The following is a 23,847-nucleotide window of genomic DNA, read 5'->3' on the forward strand; positions in this document are numbered from 1 at the left end:
GTACTGACACTATGATACAGCAGACATTTGAATAAAGTTCATTTTTTAAATACATACATATTACATACATTCAAATAGATCTTGTCACTATTTGAATTTCAATTCCATCATAAAGCCACACAGCGACCGTGGCCTTTCAGTCTTTTCAACACTGTTAGGTCTCTCTACCCCGCAAGTGATACATACATAACTAAATGTATGTATGTACTTACATACTGACATATCGCAAAGCATAAGCTATACCTAAAATTCCATAATAATTAACTCCAATAAATATTGCTAGATACGTCAATATGAGATTTCTTTCTATAGCCAGTCTAGGCTCGGAGGCTTCATCGAGATGAAAAGCGCGCGAACGCAGTGCTGTGCGAAGGCTCGTGAGCTAAGCACGTTCACGCATGCGCGCGGCCGGTCGGGAACGCATGCGACCGTTTGAAAATGGAACATCGGAAAGTGACAGCTAATTTTCTTTCTTTTTTTATCGGACAATTTTTTAGGCAAAGATAAAGGTTTATACGGATTGTGAGGATGATGTCAGTTTGTTTGTGTTGATTTTCAGTGGTTAAGCTTAGTTGACTTGAGGTGTGAAGTGTGGACTGACGGTGCTCAGTGCCGCTTTTATTTACTTTTTTTTTACAAAGTCGTTGGGACTATTTGAACGTTGAAGGGATTGTTTGTATTACTGTCAACGGTAAGACTCGTTGGATATTTTGTTTTAAATATTTTAAGATGTGTTATCGGTAAATAGATCAATCGGGAGTCACATGTTTTTGGTAAATACTGAAATTAAAATTTTTCTATGATCCACGTAGGTACTTTTCATTTACGATGCGGTTTTGAGAACATGATTTTACTACCGACATGTTGACTTACTAAAGTCAAGTATATCTATATATTTTTAAATGATGCTCGTTCACTTAATAAATGTACTTATTTCTTTCTGAAAAAAACCTGAATTTTATTTAGGTGCGTCAGTAAATAGTTAATCAATTTTCTTTGACATTTTGTAAATAGCGAGTTACCTTTCGAGTTGTAGGTATTTCGAGTTGAATGTCGGACGCATAGTGAAGTCTTTATACGTAAAACCTACTGTAAAGTTTCATTCAAATAATTCTGAAGTTTATAAAAGAGTAATAAACATACACACTCACAAACTCTCGTTTTAAAAATATTAATAACAATATATATACATACATATAATCATGACTATATCTCTTGCGTGGTGGACAGAGCCAACAGTTTTGAAAATACTGAAAGGCCATATTCAGCTGTATGGTTTAATAATGGAATTAAGATTAAAATAGTGGCAGGTTGCTAGCCTAGTCTATTCCTTAGTCACCTTGTACAATATCCCTGGAAAAGAGATAGAGTGGGTCTATGCTACAGTGCCGGAAACCACACGGCATATGAAGAATGAAAGTATGAGGAAAATATAACTAAACCTATAGATTTGGGATTTCAACATAAAACAAGATTACTAATAAATCAATGCAACATGCAATCCACAGAGATAAAGCCTCGAAAAATTAACTTTTTGTTACTTAAAATAAATTTTGTCATTAAATTCTCATTCTCATTTCTATCATTAAGCCCAACAGCTGAACGTGGCCTTTCAGTCTTTACATAATTGTTGGCTTTGCCTACCCCGCAAGGGATATAGACGTGATGATATGCATGTATGTATGTAATATATTCTTTTTTATTTGAATGAAAACAATTATATTTCGAATGAACTATTATTTCGTTAGTCACAGTTTGTTATAAAACTAAGCAATCAATGGGCCAAGGGCATGGAGTGTGTGTAAAATAATGGTTTTTAGTTACCGTGGTAATTGGTGAAGGACGTAGTTATAGCTTTTAACAAATGCCAATTGTTTATAAGATCTAAAAAAGACGGATTCTTCTGAAAAATAGCACTTCCATGCTGAGTTGCAAAGAAAACATATAGTGTGTCAGCTGTTTCTTTACATACATATAATCACGTCTATATCCCTTGCGAGTTAGACAGAGTCAATATGTCAAAACTCTCGAAAAGACTAAAAGGCTTAGTGATGGAATTGAAATTCAAATAGTGACAGGCTGCTAGCCCATCGTCTACAAGAAGAATACCAAGTTTATTAGCCATTCCCGTAGACGCCGTTTACGACATATATGGGAAAGCTATGGAGTGGTCCTACTCTAAAGTTCCGGGAACCACACGGCAAAGTTGTTTATTTTCTATATTTTTGAATTTGGAATTGCACAACTCACACATTCAGGAAAAAAGTAAAAACCTTTCAAACGGCAACCTATCTCTCTCTCTCATCTTTGGAATGGAATTTGGAATGAATATCTTTGGAATCTGCGAATGCCCCAGTTGCATCTTCCATCATATGGCTTCGGAGCCTGGAGTCCGCTTTCCTACCACCAACCAAGATCAAACCAGGTTTTTACACGAACCTGCCCCTGACTTCCGCAACCTTTTCAGTGGGAACCTAAGCCACATCACTCTAAACCATGTCATCTAAATATGCTGTTGCTTGAATGTAACTACCTATATTATATCATTCACTACATTTTAAATCTGTAGAGTCAAATTAGCCATAATAAGCTAGGAGCTAATAGACTTTTTATAAAAAATTAAGTTCTTCCATCCACTATAAAAAATAACAATGGCTTTTTTAACGCCATCCTTGAGTATATAAAAATTTCAATATAGTACTTAATATTTCACAACCGCATTATGTAACCCAACAAAAGGTACGAGGAAATATACAAAGTGATCTTAATTGAGGTAAAAAACTAAATCGGTACTTATTCACTTGTGTACAGTCGACAGAAGTTTATCATAGCAAAGTTGACAATGTTCCGCCGCTTCTTCTGTACTTACGTATTGCAAGCAGTATACTTAGTAATTTTAATTATACTTATGTGATACCTTGTATCTTTTTTTCTAAAAATAAATCTCTCTTTACCGATACATATAACTTGGGAATTTTCAAGGCTAGAGCTTGAATATGCTATTTGAGCTTGTGTGCACCATCTTAGGCCGTCTGGCTTACCACCAGGCAAAATGAGGTCAAGCGCACTAAAATCTGTTATAAAAAGAAGAAAAAAGAATCTGTTTTATTTTGTCAGTATTATAAATCGGTAGTAGACTATATGGTCTAAAATTTATTTTGTTCTTCAATGAGTCTACGATATAATTTAGGCTGAATGAGATTAAGTAAGAGTATTGAAATGAAATTATGGGTAAAAATACCCCAAATCATTCAATTAAATCAATAACAGTTATTATATTACTTTATTTTTTAATTTATATGGGGCAAAAAATGTATGAAGAACGTTATTAATAGTTTGTATTAATGATCACTACATAGCATAAAACAAAGTCGCTATTTTAGTCTGTTTGTCTGTATGCTTAAATCTTAGTGATTCAAGAGGAAGGTTTTTATGTATTATAACATTTATAATTTTGCACCCGTGCGAAGCCGGGGCGGGTCGCTAGTTATATATAAATGTAAACTGAACTCCTGCGATACAAGCTTTGCTTAATGCAGGTCCCATAGAGTAAAGTAGTGTATAGTGTAAATGTGTTACAACTTTTTTGTAATTGTATTTCTGTGGATAAAATATTTTATATTTTTTTATTTTTTGACAAGTCATACAGATTGCTAGCCACGAAGTCAGTTCAAGGCTTACGTTATGGGATAGTTCAGTATTTATATTTATTGTACAATTTTTTTAAGTAAGTAGGTAATATAAGTTGTCAATCATAATACTAAGGGTATAGTAATATGTTACCGAATGTACTGACTAGTGATTTGTTCCATTAAACTAAAAATTTTTGTACATCATTTAATAGGTCAAATGAATGACTCGTTAAACTACGCATAACACTTTTGGAAATTATGTCACCAGGTTTCAAAACAGGTACCTTTATTTCAGTTTGCTTTTAAAAGCTTTCAAGATAATTTTTGAAAATTTACTCACTGTTCTGCATATTTAGCTATTCCAATTTAGAATACCAACTATAGAGTTAGACGGCCTCTGTGGCGCAGCGGTAGTACGCTTGTCTGTGACACCGGAGGTCCCGAGTTCGAATCCCGGCCAGGGCATGATGAGAAACGAACTTTCCCTGATTGGCCTGAGTCTTGGATGTTTATCTTTATAAGTATTTATTATAAATATAGTATCGTTGAGTTAGTATCAAACATCCAATACTCAGATTCAATCAGAGAAAGTTTGATGCATATCATGCCCTGACCTGACTGGGATTCGAACCTGGGCCTCCGGCGTCACAGACAAGCCCACAACCGCTACGCAACAGAGGCCGTCATGAAAAAATCAGCAGTGATAAACATTTTGCGCAAACCTAAATTAAATTACTATTTAACTTTAAATCCCTACATTTTTTTTGAACCTGCAGATGATCTATTTATTATCAGCTTAACATTCTTAGTTTATTTATAGACTAATGCTGTACAATGGAGCTAAATCAAAGCACATCTATATAATAGACAGCTGACAAATAACAACACATCCATATCATCGTATCGGCTTATAAAAAGCTGTAGGTATAGTTCGGCTCAGTCAGTAGAGCCGGATGTAATCGGTGTTTCAAAAATTAGGGTTGCGACAGAATTATGAATAGGAAAGATTTATTTTCGAAATTTGTTACAACGTATCACTTATTGACGTCAACATAACTTAAGTCTTAACTTCCAAAGTGCATGTGTAGAAGAAGCGGCGGAACAAACTACACTACAACATTTTCAACGGACGTCAATTTTCAAATAAAGATCTCTTAAATCTAAAGCGATGAATGCACATTGTCTACTTTAAAATAAAATTCTTAATTGTTTTTGTTTTATTATTTTGTTTTATACTTAATAAAATTAATGATTTCAATACAAATATTATGTCAAATAGAATAATATGATATAGTACATACCTACTATACAAATTATGTCGATACCATGTCAAAAATTCACATGCATTTAAGAGGCCATTATGTTAAACTCGGTCCTTTGTATATGAAATAAGTATCTAGAATCTGTAAGGGATAAAGGCGTGATAGTTTTATGTATTTATGCAGGAAAAAAAACCTGAATGTGATGTGACCTGGGTATGTAACCCAGTAGTTGATCACATTCAGTATGGGTCATAGAAGCAGAGGTCGGACCGGCGGGAGTCGCTTCGTTCATAAACGACTTGACTTTGACTTATCAAATTTAGAATCTTAGACAAGATGGTTGACTCAAGGCGTTTCTTCGCCGTAACAAATAATACATTTTCGTAATTAAATGTAATGTAAATTAAGGCAAATTCATACTTAGAATTGCATCATTATTAATTATTCTTATTATACCCACAATTAATTGTTCTTATCCTATTTATTTTCTAATTATATTTGGTCTTTTAGAATTAAAAAGAAATACCAAACCAATTTACGTACTAAAATCATAATTTCTACAAAAATATCATCAATCATGAAAAAATCAGCAGAGGCAAGAAACAGCAGTTTCTTTTTTTTAAAAACAAATTGAGTTTTTACGGTTTTTAGGCAACAAAATCTATCTCAATTTTTTCACAAATTATGTTCGGTGCGGGTGTTATAAAATTCAGCCAGTATTTTGATGAAGCACTAAAACGAAACACAATATGACCTGTTCTAGGTTCAAAAAACTTTTTAACAATAAGTTTTTAATTCTCAGTGTGACACTGCATTTTTTAACATTCTATACCTTTTTTTAAAGAATTCTATACCTACCAGTATTATTTGTTTATTTTTTACAATATTCTAATTCTGAGAACATTTAAATTTCAAATTAGAAAATTTCTCGTTAATATCTCAGAGCCCAGGCTTCCGATGAAATCTAAGTAACGAGATTACTGGTTTTACACAGTGTATGTTTTGTATAACCATGATTCTTAATTCCATCACTTTATAATTACAGTTCAACCTTTCAGTCTTTCTAATATTGGCTGTCTTTACCGCATAAAGGATAAAGATGTGATATGAATGATTAGAAATAAATGGATTAAGTTCCCTTTTTAGACAAGAGTTGTCGTAGGTTAGACAAGAGTCGCTTTGTGTCTTGCTTTGTGGTGTGTGTAATCATGGGCTCCTTTTAAAAGAGGACTGAATTGGGATTTACGTCAGGAGAATGATAATAACTACAAAAGGCCAATAATTGCAATGTCTTTAGTAGTCTTTTATTTTCCTTAATCCTTAAAATTGTAAATTTTTAATTATATTTTATTTAATAATAGCAAAGACCTATACTTGGCTATCACGTAGTTTTTCATAAAAGACATATTTTTTACGTATGCATTTTCTATATACCACTATTTCGTACTTCAATTAAAAAACCAGTCATGGCCACTCATCGGAACGGTTACAAATAAATATCCGATGCTGCCCCCTGACCCACGTTCCGTGAAACGCAATTAAATTTCTTTGAACTAAATACTCGCACTCGTCTTTTTGGGAAGAACAGGTTCCGTTTTAGATCTTCCAAGCTTCATTTACGCTACTGAACCGTTATATAGGTAATGTACGTATCTACCTACCGAAAATCATCATTTCCAATCAAAATTAGAATAATAATATAAATGAAACAATTCGTATATTAAACAAACTTTAAAAAAATAACAATAAATATTAACGGAAGGATTTAAAAAAAGTGGGCTGGGAATCCGCGAGCAAATATTTAAATTTCAATTCGAATGTCGAATATCAATGGGGAGCCATAAGCCACCGAAGTTTTTTTTTTAAGCCTGCCCGCACTGAGACAATAAAGAAAAAGGCATGGGTAAAGAGAAAAAAATGTATACGAAAACAGCATCTAGATTCGAAATACTGGCTGATTCGAAGTGGAAACAAAAGGAGTAGCTCTCTGACCGAGATCTTGGCGTACGCGGGCGCGTCTTGTTTTTTTTTATTTTTTACATGTGATTTCTTTTCTCTGATGCATCACAATGACGTTCTATCGTCAGCAGTTATTTTGTTAAACAATTACGATGTTATAAGTCGAGACGTTGGGGACTGGTTTTTATTTATTTTTATTAGAGTAACTCTAACTAGGTAGGTACAGAAAACGGCAGAAACCGGATTTCTCTATGGTTATGGTATGAACAAGGTATTACTTGTATGTTACTCTGTCATATAATAATATATTAGTATCATATGATAAGTACAGTATATCTCAGTATAATATTATAATAGTCATAAGTAAAAAGCCAACTTAATCTCACATGCTTTCTAAAACGAGACTTATTTTAAAGAATTTTATAAATGAAAAACCATTATTTTAATTAAAATATTCATAAACTTGCATACTACTCAATGTTATTAACAGCTTTAGAGCATTTGTAAATAAATTAAAAAAACTACGGAACTGACCACACATCGAGTTTAAATTAATAAAGGAGCACTTATATCGGAAACAATCAGACTAATGTTGGGTTTAATGAAGCTATACAGAGATTGATGAATTAACAATTGATCTATACGGAAACGTAGTATAATGTGCTTCGGTTTGTGACCTCCAACTGTTAGAGAATAGTAGGCAGATTTAAAAATGATTAACTACCTTGTAACTTACGAAATAAGAGTTATAAAAGTTCAACGAAAAATTTTGGTTCTATTATTAACTTGCCGATTCACTCAAAACAGGCGAGTTGAGTGATTATCATTGGAATACTTAACTTGAATAATAGCGCTTTTGGCCTACCACGACACTATCATTAACTGGTTTTAATTATTTATTTAGAGCTCTAGAATGTAGGTAAACTACACCAAAATAAATTGCCGAATTTCTGATAATTTTTAACTTACCGTAACTTTAATGAATACCTGTATTGATATAAATGAGTAATAAATATAATCGATGATTAGATCATCGAGAGATGATCGAGAGACTCTGGTAAGGGAACAGGATTCGAATTCACTATCGCTTACTCACACCGCGTCATCAAATGTTGGAAAATAGTATTTTAACAAAACACATTTAACATACTAGCTGTGCCCGCGACTCCGTCCGCGTGGAATAGTTATTTTGGACATCATTGAAGCCCGCAACGGTGAATAGATTTCCCCGTTTTTTGCACATTTTGCATTATTTCTTTGCTCCGAATAGTTGCAGCGTGATGATATAGCCTAAAGCCTTCCTCGATAAATGGTCTATTCAACACAAAAAGAATTTTTCAATTCGAACTAGTAGTTCCTGAAATTAGCGCGTTCAAACAAACAAACAAACTCTTCAGCTTTATTAATATTAGTAAAGAAATTTAAAAAGTGTGTTTCATCTGTCAATAGATTTTTGAATTAAAAACTTAAGTAAACGTAAAATGACAAAATCGGACAAAATTTTAGGGATATATACATTTCTTTTTTAAATTTCCTCTTCCTAGTTGATGAGAGAACTGGCGACCTCCTTAAGGGCGTTGGTGGTTGAATCGATAAGGCGTTCGGTTAAGATGCATATTGCGCATGAAGGCACAGGTTCAAATCCCACCTCCGCCATGTACCAAGACTATTTTCCGAGTTAAGTAGTTTGCATACTAACCGATGCTCTTACGGTGAGGGAGAACATCTCGAGCAAACCTGCATATTCAGGCAACTGGATGTGTAACCAAGGTCGATCCAATATGGGATTAGGTTTACCTTCAATGGTTGTGGAAGTCAGATGGGAGTCGGTTCGTGTAAAAACCTTAGTCACCTAATCCAGGATCCATCTCCAGATTGGTAAGGATGAAACCGGGACTGAAGCCAGGAACTGGCAATCTCCTACACTTCCCAATACATTTAAAGACATAAAAACAATGTAGGTAATTGCTAACAAGACGGAGTACAGGCACTTAAGTTTTTTCCTGTCCGAAAAACATTAACACTTTATCTCGCATAATAACTGCTGACAACCTTTTAAAGGTAAAAAAACAATGGCGGTTAAACAAAGGACCACCTGGGTCCACTACATCCCCATGTGTTAAGTGGTGGTGTTAATTGGACCCGTGGTAACTACACCCCGCTTTATGCTAATGTGGGTGTTAAATTGAAGGAGACAAATATTTGGGAAGGTTTTGGCGTTTTTTGTGATGTTCGCTTCCGAATATATGATTTTATTTTTTTTAAATTGGGTACTCAACCATTTTTATGTTTGTTGTTTGGGAAATTAATTGTTTATACTTTTGGGTTACTGAGAATGTGACTGATAAATTATGTACAGTAGAAACTATTGAGCGCAGAAACAAAAATCTCGAAATATGTCTTCCCCATAAGAATGAAAACGCGATATAAATATATGTATATGTATTTAAGTTTGGATATTGTGTTAAATAATTTTAGCAAAACTAATACAAACATACATATAATCACGTCTACTCGTATAACCCTTGCGGGAAAGATAGAGCCAATAGTCTTAAAATAAATAGACTAAAATGACATGTTCGACTTAAGATGCAATTACAAATAAGAAAAATCTGACAGGTTGCTAGCCCATCAAGAAGAATCCCAAGTTTATAAGCCTTTGCCTTAGTTTCAAGTCTTTTGTTAAAAATCTCTGTTTAATTATGAAAGTTGAATGAAAGGCACCGCGCACCGCGACATTAAATAAACTATTTCGTAAGACTCGTCAGATAGTTCTTAGTTGAGAGCATCATTCATCCCACTGCGGGCCATGGAGCTACTAAAGCGTTTGGGGAGTTTTGGAGGTGGTATAGACAAAACTATCGAGGAGCAGACTGTTTAAATTAAAACCATGGCAACATATCCAGTTACCTGAATGTGCAGGTTTCCTCACGATGTTTTCCTTCACGGTAAGAGCTCCGGTTAGTATTCAAACTAATGTACATGACTCTGTAAATAGTTATTGGTACATCGCCAAGGTGGGATTTGACCTGTGCCTTTCTGCGCATCACGCGTTTTAACCGGGCACCTACCGATTCGACTACCGACGTTTTTTTAAACTCACGTAAGTACTTAAGTATAATTCTATAAATTATAACAAAAATAACAGATAGCTTAAAAAAGTTCTTATTAGTCGAACACTCTTGTCAGAGTGGTCGTGGTTGCGCAGACTAGGTACATGGAGAGGTGTTCGGCGGGTCGTATTCTTTCCCGAGGATTGTTCTCTCAGTGATGTGCTTGCATTTCTGCTGGTAAACTTTATGCCGGTTTCTTAAAAAAGTACTACATATATTATCCTCAAATACCAATATATAAAAATTTTATTATAACATTGATATTCTTGTAGATTATTAAGTACACTTTGTACATCACTACCCTATACTTTCAAATTGTATTTTGTAGCGTGTGTTTGGGATCTTCTAAAATACATATAAATAATAACACAACAAACCTTATAGAATATACCGCATCTATCATCAAAAATAACTTCTCAGCTCCACGTAGCAGCCTAATCGCTCACCATTACGTCCTACCAGAACTAATTCAGCCCACCTTATCATAATTTGAATCGACATTCTGGATGACTTTTGTATGACAAACCACTGTTTTCTTATACGCTTATTAATTTCGGAGTAACAGTACCGAATTCTGTTGATCATTACACTCATTGTGGTTTAGTCAACTTCGTTTAAAATTTAAATGTTCTCGAGCTAATATTTTGGTCTCTCTATGTCCCGTTTTGTAAGAATCCATAGGTATAAAAGAGGAAACTGACTGATTGACTTATCAATGCACAGGGTAACATATTTTTTTATGCAGTGGACTTATACGTACTTGGGTGAAAGTGAGAAGCTATTAAGATCTTTGTCCTAACTTATTAAGATTTTTCCAACTTGAGAATGTGAACTATTTTATTGGAAACCGCTAATAATGATAGAAGACAGTGGTCTGTATTGATCGATTATGCCGCGTGCTTTATATTTATCGGCATAGTACAGATAGGCCACATAGAAAAATATCCATCTTCAATATTTGAAACGAAAGTATAAGCCCATTGTACATAAGGGCCATTCCATTACTTTTATTTAAGGCTTGCTCTTCTATTTAATTCTTACTAAACGACAAATGTCTTAATAATTTCTGAATGAAGATATTTTAAAGAGAAAATCTTATGCAAAATGTCTATAAATCTCCACTCCAATCGTTGCGTCGTTAAACTCGCATCGTATTATCAACCACACAGCCATTCTATGGGTTTCTGAATGCCCTATCTCAGTATGCAATATCAATACATTCCAATACCGAAAGGTTCCAACAGTTCAATACTAATAGTCACAAAATGTCATCGAAACTCACAATTAGTCTCAATGTAATGCACTATCGGAGTCATCTAAGACCAGGCTTCGAGTCCACGCATCGACTTTAAATCTTATGCCCAATAACCTATTGTTTCCCAGTTAACCAACTCTATAGAAGTCACGGTTGCTACCATATTGGCGTATTGGAGGCCCCTACATGGTCAGGACCTAATGACCTACGACATTTGCGCCGTGCGCCGTCCCGCTTGGATACATTAAATAGGAAAGGGACGAAGGATCGCCATAATAGAAATCTGTTTGTTTTATTCCATTTTGTAGGTACGATTTCTTATCCGATGGGTTAGAGTTGGCAGCGTCTATAGGGCGCGGATGTGACTTATAATAATAAAGTAAAATGAAGCGTCAAAGTTTTTTCTTAAAGGTCCCCCTTATTTTTATCTGCTCCAATAACTGCCAATGCACTGTTCTGACTATTTGCGCATGCTACCAAATACAAAATATTATTATAAAATATTACTAAGCTATATGAGGTTTTGACTAAAAATCCCTTCTCCACATAGGTGTAAATCTTATTCAGGACCTGATGTGGTATTGAAAACTTATTTGGAATTTATGTTATACTTTCTTTTTCTGTTATTTTTGTGTGTGTACTTAAAAACTATATTTTACTTTATAATATAAATAGCGCGCTTTATAGCAACAGAAAACCTCAAAGTATTCTTACTCTCTCGTAGCATACTCATACGTTCAAACTTTTTTATTTGCAAATACTTCTCATGGGATTATATTCTGATAAAAATGTTCAAATGTACTGTAGCTGAATATTTTAGATGTCGTACTCTTATTTTATGCTAAAGAGGCTTACATTTGAATATTGTAATTCATATTCTCATATATTTGTAAGTTATAAATATTTCTTCTGAAATTTAAGTTTCCTGTTTGTTTACGTATTGATTTATGGTAGAAAGTCAAGGAAGCTGTTTTTACAATGTAGGCCTTCGCTTGTAATAATGTAGAATTGTAACTTGTGGAGCCATTATCTAACTTACAAACTATTTGTAAACGTATTTCAAATGTATAGACTCCTTTCTATACATATAGAATATAAGGACATAACTTAATTTAAAAAAAATCGATGTAACTAGGGGTAACCATTATATATGTTTTATTTTACTTTAGAAAATTTTACCTATTATGTTAGTTGAGACTATTGTTTCTGTACAAATAATCTATAGGAAGACCTTTGCTTGTTTCCCAAATAAAAACAACTTTAAAGGATGCCAACTACGAATTAAACTTATATTTAGGTACATTTGTTTGAATGCTAATCGACGATCTTACGGTGAGCAAAAATATTATAGCACACATTCTGAAACTCGTATGTATGTAGGTATATGATTGCGGAGGTCAGACGGAAGTCACTTATTGTAAATATCTGACTTTACTACTCCAAGATGGTCACAGGCGGATCCCGGGCTTCTCTCCAGAGAGGATGCCATGATGAGAATGCCAAGAGGATGATGATTTTTTTCTTTTAACATTTTGATAACTTCAAAGCATAGTTAATTGAAATATCTTTAAGTTTTAATCCACTAAGGTACACCATGTAAACATAACAGCTATTAAAAGCAAACAATTTAATACATAACAAGACGTTTAACTTCACCAATTACAATGCTTTTACCAATAATGGTCCGAAAAATTATACCCAAAATGTGTCCAATCACCGGACAAAAGTGGGTATAACTACAAAATAAAAAAACTACAGAAGGGTAAAACTATCAAACTAGAAAAGAGCTATGGCAGATTTTTAGGTCAAGGTTTTAAAAGCGTCTATATATGTCGGCTATACCAAAAATCATAAAATATTTTTCAATAAATTATCAAAATATCAATACCATTTCACAACTAGCTAGATAAAAGAGTGATAATTAAAAATAGCTATTATGATACCTATTTGATTTTCTATAGAACTCGCCATTTGTTGTTGTCACAGTGTTGACAGCCTTAAAAATGTTTTTTGTGTGTATTACAATACATCAATATTATTTTTCTTGATTGAATGATTTAACAGATTTTCAATATAAACAAGTCTATTGTTTTTGCTTTTTATAAATTCATATTAGATAGCTTTGCAATGAAATGCAGCCATAATAAAGCCTCCTTGACCGTTGATGGACAGGAAGCTAGCTAAAAGGCTGCCAATCAGAGCTGTCAAAAAAAATGACATTTCTTTTCATTCTTTCCGATTTGAGTTTTCATTTCACACATCTCACTGCTTCTCATCTTCATTTGTAGTCACTGATACGAATGGTACCTAACCATAAGTGCTGTAGCTTAACATGCGTAATTGTGAATAATATGCCTTACTCAGTTTCCGTAGTAAAGTATTTGATACAACATAAACTAATATTAAGGTTGATGGTGACATAACCTACAAAACTTCAAAACAGTATATTTCAAAAACCTGAAGTCATAGGCTATATAGTTTTTTTCACCAAGATCCAGAAAATAAGCTCTATTAGGCAAGATATATTTCATTCGTAGACGCTAACTTTAGACATGACCTAAAATGATGTATGGGAAGCTGCCATAGCTCTTTGATATTATATTAAATCGAATTAATTAAGTAAGGTCATGCAAAATCTGTTTGTTTGCATTTGTATTGTGTTGATTTAGAACATCTTTAATAAGTGATTTGAAAAGAGCTGTCGTCTTATTTCTGAAATACATTACTAGACCAGATAAGCTAAGATAGATTTATTGTGGTTGAGTTAGTAAATTTATTTTCTTAGTCAAATATTATTCATGATATGGATATATTTGGTGAACTGGGTAAGTCAGCTTTTTACACCAAGGAACGTTTAACGGACCTCTGCTTATAACAGCGCCATTTTTTCAATGCCTAACTAATTAAATTAAAAAACTAATGTAACGAAGTTGATATTTGCAGTGGTTAAATTTAAATTTTAACTTTGTGTTAATTCGTGTTTCGACTTTTTGGTGTCACATTAAAGCGAAGGGCTCATCCGTGCAGTCTTTATTTTGTGATTAAACGACTTTAGTACATCGAGTTAAAATTATTTGAAGCTAAAAACAGTAATTTGTTTACGTTCCGAAATTATTATGTGAAAATTTAAAGAGGTAATTTGTAATATGTGCATTGATGATGCCAATAACTATTTATTACTTGCAGTAATTACATGATACTAACTCTTGCTCGGGGCTTCGTCCCCGTGGGAATTTTCCAAAGTTTGCCTCTGTCAATATGAAATATGGAAAAAACCCTGTTCTATCCAAAAACTTACTTTGATTTTCCAAATATCTATTTTCAAAGAAAGTATTTAGTAGCTTTGATGGATGTTAGTTATATTTTGAAAACCTTAATAATATTAATATTTCTAGATAAAATGCTTTTAAGTTATATAAATCAAAAGTGTTTTATTTTTTTCATTGAATATCCAAAATCTCGTTTTACTTACAACAAATACCACTGTTATCCAAATAAACGGGCAGGCGGACAGAAATACATCAAATGAGATAAATTAAACCTTTCGTTGCTCCCCGTGTACAGTAAGCCACATAGAAAACTACACCACCTAAACATTTACGTTGCTAAAGTCTTCATTTCTATATGGCCGACTATACCTCAAAAAATTAAGCAATATCTATATCAATCGTGATTCTAATAATCGAGATACCGCTTCGAGATTCGAGTTCAAGGTATGTTTAACTTGTCACAATTGATTGAGGCATCGAAACCGATTGTATCTTGACCGTACGGATCTGAACTGTGCACGCGCCACAATTATGACACATCGCCACGATACCATGAGGGTTCATTATCTGGTACTGACAGTGTTGGACACTATCGATAATTCAGTGACGTTGACGTTGTTGAAGAAAATGCTGCAGTGCAGTTTGTTACCGCTTCTTCTGCACTGACGCCTTGGAAGCGGCAGTAAACTTAGTTTTAAGTAATTTATTTGACGTCAACCAATGTTGTGAAACCAAACGTTTTGACAATTATTAAGCGATATGGGGTATCCTATAATAATAATTAAAAATTTTGAATTTGAATTTTGAAAAGCAATAGTATTTAAAGGCCTATCAGTAACTGTAAATACTGTTACCACCAAACAATACTATCGATAGTATTCAAGCTAGAAGTTAGTGCTTATCGATACTATAATTGTTGTGGATGATTTCCGAGGTAAACTATCGATACTAAAACTATCGATAGTTCGGCAACACTGTGATATAACGAAAGTTGTTCGGTCAGTTGGATAGCAAACGAATGCTACTAATAAAAGTTAGCTGCACTTTTGGTAACTTAAAAAGCTTAGTTACTGAGATTGGGCTTTCCTCAAAGTCCGAGAGATGTGTTTTAGGATACTAACATAATAATATATTTTATTACAAACTAGCTTTTGCTGCTTTTCGCTGCCGCATTTTTTTGCGGGCTTCGTTTCCATGGTAATATCTAGAAAAGTCTAAGTATTTCTAAGGGTCTATTCTATCTGTGTATCGAATTTCATAAAAATCGGATCAAATCTTTTTACCTTATTAATTTTGTGGACAAGGGTACGCGCGTTGAATAAAAATTCCTGTTAATTTCTGTTCCCACTTGAACTATGGAAAATGATGTCTTAGTGCATTCCTAATCACTTTAGGAAAAGGATAGGCTTATAAACTTGGGATGCTTCTTTTAGGCGATGGGCTAACAACCTGTCACTATTTGAATCTCAATTCAACCATTAAGCCAAACAGCTGAACGTGAACCAATCAGTCTCTTCAAGACTGTCTACCCCGCATGGGATATAGACGTGAATATATGTATGTAAAAGTATAAATTATATGTTTGTTTGTTGTGGAAATGAGCACAATATATTGTATTAGATAAACATCCTAATAAAGTAAAATGCATTGTCCACCTAGATCCAGCCGGGATTCGAACTCGAGACTTATGACTAGCAAAAAGTGAAATATACCTATATCATTTCTAAAAGGTCACTCTTCACATTCTTAAAGTTGATATCGGTCCATCAATACCTACAAGAATCTCATTCGTTAAAACAGAAATGGAAGGTAATTAGCGTATTATGACCTACAAACATGAAGTGTTTTAAGGCGTTAGTTGCACGTCCGTATAAGGTAAAAGTCAGTAAATATTATACGTATGAGAGAATTTGACTCCACCTTTATCCTTTTTTGGGTTTACCTAATTCTCTATGGTTGGTTTAAGCAACATATGATATATATTAAACAGATCAGCGTACCTTTTTGACGCAATATGCTTATTAAACTATTTTAAGTTTGAAAATCAGATATTAATTTATCAGATTTTACTGGCTTTAGAAGTCGCTAGATTTTCTGTAAATTTTAACGGGAAATAAAAAAAGCGAATTTGATTTGAGCGCGCGCGGCGTATATAAAGAACGCTTTAACTTATTCAATAACAAACTACGCTAGTTGTGAATAGGACAACATGTCATACGAGGTAGCAATTATAAGTTGTCTAATACTAATTAATTAATGCAGCCCGATAGCCTAATTGGTGTAAGTATTTTAAGTGTTTACGTCTGTTAAGCAACCATGGGTGCAACCCCCACTTGGATGGGTGACCGCTTTGGACGGCACGTTCAGCCGTTGGTCTCGGCTGTTATCACAAGACTGCTTTAATACATGCCTACAGTCGGTCTAATGTGACACCAAACGTAAGCATTTACACAAACGATAAAAAAAAATTATAAAAACTTTTCTTATGATAAAGATATTATAAAAATTTAAAAACTATTTCCTTTACAGGTCCGCAGCAACTGGCTGGCGCAACTCCCACCGCGCTAATGATGAAAACGGCGCGGGCGCAGAGGGACGCCAGCGAGAGCGTGCCACTGTATCAGCACTATCATCATGTATACCAGGTACCTTATCATCATAATCATCATTGGAAAGGTCTAGGGAAGGCTAAACTGGAAGGGTTAAAAAAACAGAATTAAAAAGGGCATACTCCTATTGGCAGTAAAAGATGTGTAGAGCAGATTGACGGAAGGTATTTATGAGCTATGCCTGACTGAAGTAGTGGAACAGGGCTGACTTCATCTCACTTTTCACTAGATTACTAATTCGTTAATAAGAGCAGATTGACTGACTTATCAACGCACAGCCCAAATAGGTCTAGATATTTAAAATTTAGTGTAAGTATGTAGTCTTTATTTAGTCTAGGGACCATAAGAGCACCATAAGAAAAATTTAATGGGATTTTTCGTAAACGCGTGTGATACCGCGGACGATACTCTAGTATAATTATAAAACTTTTACTTTATTGAATGAGATATCATATTAACATAGGAAAGATAATTTGTAGATTTACACAGAATCCCGATATTTTTTTCACGTGCACGAAATAGCGCGTTTATTTAAGTCAGTGACAAATATTCTAGAACAAAAATCACATGTAAATTGTTTCGTAATATTATATAATATTATTATTTCACGTCATATACATGATAATGAAATTGGAATCACGTCCTATGACACATAAGTACCAAACCCGTTACAGTACATAGAACCAGACGTTGTTATTAAATTAACACATATAAGAATGCTTGCCGAAACAAATTCAAAAAAATATTGCTAAATTTATGGGAAATCTTTAACGTCACATTTGTTAATTTTTATATCGACGTCATGTCACGATATTATCAAGTACCTACGTACATACATATAATCATATCTATATCTTTAAAGTGACAACTTGCGACAAAAATGAGCCCAAATTTGACCTGTATTTTTTGCATTAGTAGCAAATGATTGAAAACTGGAGACAAAAGTGAGTCAAAATTTGATACTAGAGACAATAATGAGTCAAAACTTGATCTGTGTTTTTTTTTTGCTTTAAGTAGCAAATACCTGATTTTATCATCATCCATCCCCACAACTTATAATAGTTTTACTCATCTAATGATGACTAAGGTAGGATACAGATTTATCTGTGTAAACGATCACGGATGTAAACAAGTATAGAGTTGATTGAAAAAGGATAATTGAAATGTTTTAAAAGTTCCGCACTTCAATGTTTGAAATCAACTTTGGCGTGTTATTGAATTAATATTTCTTTAAGACCAACAATTAAATATTATCTCTATTTTTGAGACTATAAATCAAAGGAATAAGAATAGTTTTTTTCTGTGCAACATGAAAAATGAAAATATTGAAATAATAAAAGGAGTCACGGTTTCAACTTGTCCTCTACCTACCTAAACCTCTATGGTATAGATATTAAATTGATCTAATTTTCTAAGTACTCATACGTCATTTGAGAGTAAACTCTGACTTGCTAATAAAAAACAACCTGTTAATAAATAAACGTAGACAAATATTATACAAAATTCTATATTTGCGTTACATTACGCACTTCGTGTTCTAATTTGCGATACGAGTTCGTATAAAAACTGCTATGTAAACGCACATCGTGATATAGTTAACACCATACATCATTTATTTCTCATATGTGTTAAATTGAAACGTCATAATTTAACGCTCATTTTGAAATTATGACGATAACCCAAATTTAATAAGACTAGGTATTATTTTATAAAATGAATTCGAAAGGTCTACATATAGAATTAACTATTTATAATTTAATCATTTTTAGTTTTTTACCATGGTCTTTGCACAAAATTTTAGTATTTCCCTTTTAACCCATACAAAATTTTTGTATACTCTTTTTTACATAACATTGCAGATTTATCATCACAATCGTCCCCTTTTTTTGGGCTTCACTCCTTTTTAAAACTATGACTACTCAATTTTTATCGATACTTTTTACCTGACTGTCCACCGCTTAGAACCACCAAATGTTAGCTATTTATATTAGTCTACGAGATGACTTGCTTTTATAACGACATCTTACAAGCATTCCGAAATTATATTGGACGACATCCATTACGGAGACTGGAAAAAATTGATGGCAACATTAGTTTTGAGTGAATTGCCTCTATTTGCTGACAAATATGTTGTTAAGTAATGTAAAAAGTTTATGGAAATTAAGGTTGGAGCCATGTCTTTGGTGTAACAAGTGGTGGATATAATAATCTGAATAGCGTCGTTGCGTCTCAAAGATACTAATCACTCAGAACCTTTGGATTTGTCATACGGTATATATTTATTCAATTTTGCTATAAAACTTACTAATAGATTATATTCTTTAAACCACTTAATATAAGCTCCAAATCTCTGGTTTAATGTTATCTACGTCCTTTTCTCGTCTCCTGGTGTTAGTCAAGGTTATATCCTCACCTCCTTGGGGAGCCCGGAGTACGCTGTTGATCATGATCCTGGGTTGGGTAAATCAGATTTTTACACGAAGTGACTTTATAGAGGGGTCTAACCTAAATTAATCATGATTACACATCCAGTTGTCTATATGTGTAGGTCTCCTCACCATGCCTTCCCTCACTGTAAAACATCGGTCATCAATATTATACAGACAGTAAAAAAAGTCATGTTAAAAACTTAAAATTCACACTCATATTGAGCAACGCAAACATTTGTTCAAACTTTTGATCCATCGTTGACCCAAATCCCGAAGATGCTGTCGGTATACCATCAATCATAGAGTAGTACAAATAAGTGCACAATCAGATGTCACATGGTAGGTTTAATCTGGGCACGTGGCTGTATGTCTATGAGACAGCTGATACGACGTAAGCCGATCAATACGATAAGCGTACCTTTCTTTGCCCTCAAGTGTAAGTGAAGGGAAATTTGTTGGTTACATTTGTTTATTAATAATAACATAAATAAATATGAATATTAAGACTGACAGTTCATAATGAAAGTCATAATTTATTATTTGATAAAAAATATAGAAATCTGGATTGTATTGTAAGGCCATTTTAATTGCCATAAAAATTAAAAAAAAAACAATTTCGTTTATTTCAAATACATGTATAATTATACAATGAAACGAATGTACTAAGAAAACGCGCAGGACGAAGATGCTTCCAAATGCTAATAGCAAGTTGACGGAATAACAATGAACTAGATTATTTTAATTATCCATTGCATGCCACTTCTGAGCAAAAACTTCATAATAATAATTCCGCCAAGACTTCCAACTTTTACGCTACCTAATATCCATTCCAATAACATTTAATAAAAACGCTTCTCTCCGCGATGATACATTACACAACCGGACAAAATCAGTGACACACCGACATCTTTGACAGCCAGTTGACAGTTCGGTCATACGGCGTAGCTATAGTGTATTTTGACACAATTACATGTTAATGAACCTCTAACTCTAATTAAACCATTGTATTACTCTAAACTAATTAGATTTAATGAAGCGAATCGACTTAATTAGAGTAAAGGTATTAATGTGAGGCGAGGCTTGGTAAGCGAATTGATGAATAATTTTTACGATAATTAAGGTATGGAAAGCGATGGAAATTAGAGTGTTTTAGGGAGTATCGGAATTGAAATTGTATAATAAGGATCGGTGTTAAAATTGTATAATAAGTTAAAGAAAAACATAGTTAAAAAAAAAACAAATTCCATTATATAAATTCTCCGTAAGATTTATCCCTAGAGAGTATTTTAGAGGTAGTAGGTACCGAAGAGTACATAGGAGTTAGGTAGCATAATTATGGTTTCATTTTATTACTGTTTAAAATTAATGGGCTTTAAATTATGTTTACTACTAATAAATCAAATCGTCCATAATTTATCGTAATATTTATATTATACTGCAAAATTAAACGTTTAGATATTTTATAACGATTTTGACACGAAAACCAATCCGGATTCTTTGTACAACTCATAAAACAGTTCAACACTTTATAAAACACGGCAATAAAACTAGTTATTGATAAAGGTCAATATAAATAGTTGTAATAGCAAAATGGCTATAAAAATAGTTATAAAATTGGTACATAACGCACTCGGGGAGGTCGGCAAACTTTACAGTTCGCTGGCTGCCCCTTTGGAAATTTAGACGCACTAAATAGTTTTTTTTAATAATCCATCTCTTTGCACATAGAACAGTGCACTTCCTGACATGTCAATGCATAGCCGAAACCACTGAGTTAAGCGCTTTAGCTTTTTACTATAATTTTGACTTTCTTAACATGAAGTGACTCTAGTTTCTACATTATTATACATTAGAGAAAATCTACTCCAGGCTCGACCTCTGTAACCCATATTGAATAATGGTAAATTCTAAATAAAGGTGCCAATCCCTCTAGAGGCCTTTTACGATGTTAATTGAAAAGAAATGAAATGATTCTATTTTAAATTGCTGGGAAATACACGGCATATTTTGTTAGATTTATTACCTATAGCTTTTTTTTATCTGTTACTTGCAAAGTTGAAATCCGTTTCCGATACATTAAGAACATCATGACAACACAGTTTCGCTGCACTCTAAAAGCGGCCACACAGTAGTATTTCCAAAAAAGCACGTTCATTAATTAACAAAGGCTCATCCCATAAACATCCAATGTACGGACAGATACCACAATTAACAGAGAGCGTATAACCTAATGGATTTATGTACTTATTGATGCATCAATCAAAAGCCAGGGTAATTGATAGATCCGTTTCTAGATCGCCGCGGAATTGTGTGTTTTTTTTTATGGGTCATTGTTTTTGCTGTGCATTGTATAAATGAGTGATTAGTGATTGGTTCGGGAGCGCTGACCGTTGTGTCGAAACTTTTATTTTATTAATTGCTTACCTACATATGTTATAAGTCTTTCAAGTGCCGATGTTTTATATTTTAATGTTATAGTCAGTTCAAGACTAGAATAAACTGTATTAAAAATGGCGCTCGCGTTTTGTTAATTCCCACTCTTACACCGTCTTTTGTTTTAAGTAATATTTTTTCCTTTGGTATTGTTTGATTATAGTATGTGCTCACAAAATTTAACAAAGATAATAATATATTATTTCTATTAATATTATTCATATATTTTTGAAAACTCAACAAGTTATGAGCCCAGTATTTTCCACTCTTTTTTGCTTTTATCAAGTTGCTCTTCAAATATTAATAAGACAAAATAATCCTTAAATATCTTAGACTCTTGGATTATTTAAATTGCCTTCCAGTCAGTCAAATGCATAATACAACTTTAACTATTGCAGAAAATTTACATACAAACCATGTAATAAACAATTTAAACATTATAATTTCCAGCATTGAATCGCACACATGGCGGACATTTCCATACGTTTTCTTGTAACATTTGCTTTGAACGGGCGACCTTGAGCCACCTCGTCTATCGCTAATAACCCGGTGACGTTGCAAATGGCGTTCTGTTGTTGTATGTAGGACTGCTGTTACACCGTATCCAATTGTTAAATAAAGGCTAGAAAATAAATAAGATAGTGATTTGTACAGCAGCGAAATACCGTATATAATACTATATAACACACCGTACTAATATATAATACATACATGCCTACATATAATCGCGTCAGAGCCGGCAGTCTTAAAAAGACTAATAGGCCACGTTCAGCTGCTTGGCTTAATGTCTATCATTGAGATTCAAATAGTGACAGGTTTCTGTCGCCTAAAGGAAGAATCCTGAGTTTACAAGCCTATCCCTTAGTCGAGATGGAGTGGTCCTATTCTTTTTCCTATTTGTGCCGGGAAACATACAAACATACAAAAATATTTTTTCTGTCAGCGTTACTCGTATTCATTAACCAATTTTGGCATGTGGCTCCTTTCGCGTCCGTTTGTCCTTTTCCATATTCCACATTTTACACTAAATGTATGCAAAATTTCATGGAGATAAGTTCAGTGGTTTTTAACTGTGAAGGGGTAACAAACAAACCTACTTTCGTATTTATGATATTAGTATATTTAAGTTTAGATGGATGTATGGATAACTTAATATACCTATTTATATTCATATAAACAAGTATGTATCCCTTGCGGGATAGACAGAGCCAACAGTCTTCAAAAAAGTCGTCCAAAAGACTGATAGGCCTCATTCAGCTGAATTTGGATTCAAACGGTGGTAGCTCATCACCTATAAAAAAGATTCCCAAAATCAGCCCAGTTACCCAACTAAATAAAAGTTTATGAAAATATTTTATTATCGTATAAAATATTTATTCTTTCATCACCTATTTACATAACATAACTTATTGTATGTAAAAAAATATTTTTCATACATTATGAAAGAAATAAATTTTAAATTTTATAGAGAACTAGCGGCCCGCCCCGGCTTCGCACGGTCGGACATATTTTTGTGTTTTATATTTTGAAATAAACAAAGAGTAAAAACAAATTTATGCCTATGTCACTTTTGAAGGTCTATTCTATATTTGTGCCAAATTTTATCAAAATCGGACCAGTGGTTTTTGAGTTTATTCCACACAAACATACAAAAATACAAATCTTTCCTCTTTATTATTAGTGTGGATAATATTATCTCTCTTCATAAATGAGCTGGTACGTACTTTTTTCATAATAGATCAAAAACGTGCTCAATAATTTTAAACAAACAATCACAAAATAATCTCATCATTATCCATCACGCATTTGAAGTTGACTGAAAATAATTTGACTGACTTCAGAACTAATTATGAAATAATTACCTTATAATTACCACTCATCTGTCT

The 23,847-nt window shown here is 33.4% G+C and overlaps 1 protein-coding gene across 2 annotated transcripts in view; it reads left to right on the forward strand.

Moving 5' to 3' along the window:
- Positions 1–375: 375 nt before the first annotated feature.
- LOC106131618 (PAS domain-containing protein cky-1) overlaps positions 376–23,847 on the forward strand; it is a 151,964-nt gene continuing 128,492 nt past the window's right edge. For both annotated transcript variants that reach the window (XM_060949862.1, XM_060949863.1), the window contains exons 1-2: positions 376–691; positions 17,020–17,135. In XM_060949862.1, coding sequence (XP_060805845.1) covers positions 17,125–17,135 — 11 coding nt within the window. In that variant the 5' untranslated portion in view covers positions 376–691; positions 17,020–17,124. The remainder of the gene's footprint in view (positions 692–17,019; positions 17,136–23,847) is intronic.

Source organism: Amyelois transitella, chromosome 20 (assembly GCF_032362555.1).
Source record: "Amyelois transitella isolate CPQ chromosome 20, ilAmyTran1.1, whole genome shotgun sequence".
NCBI lineage: Eukaryota > Metazoa > Arthropoda > Insecta > Lepidoptera > Pyralidae > Amyelois > Amyelois transitella.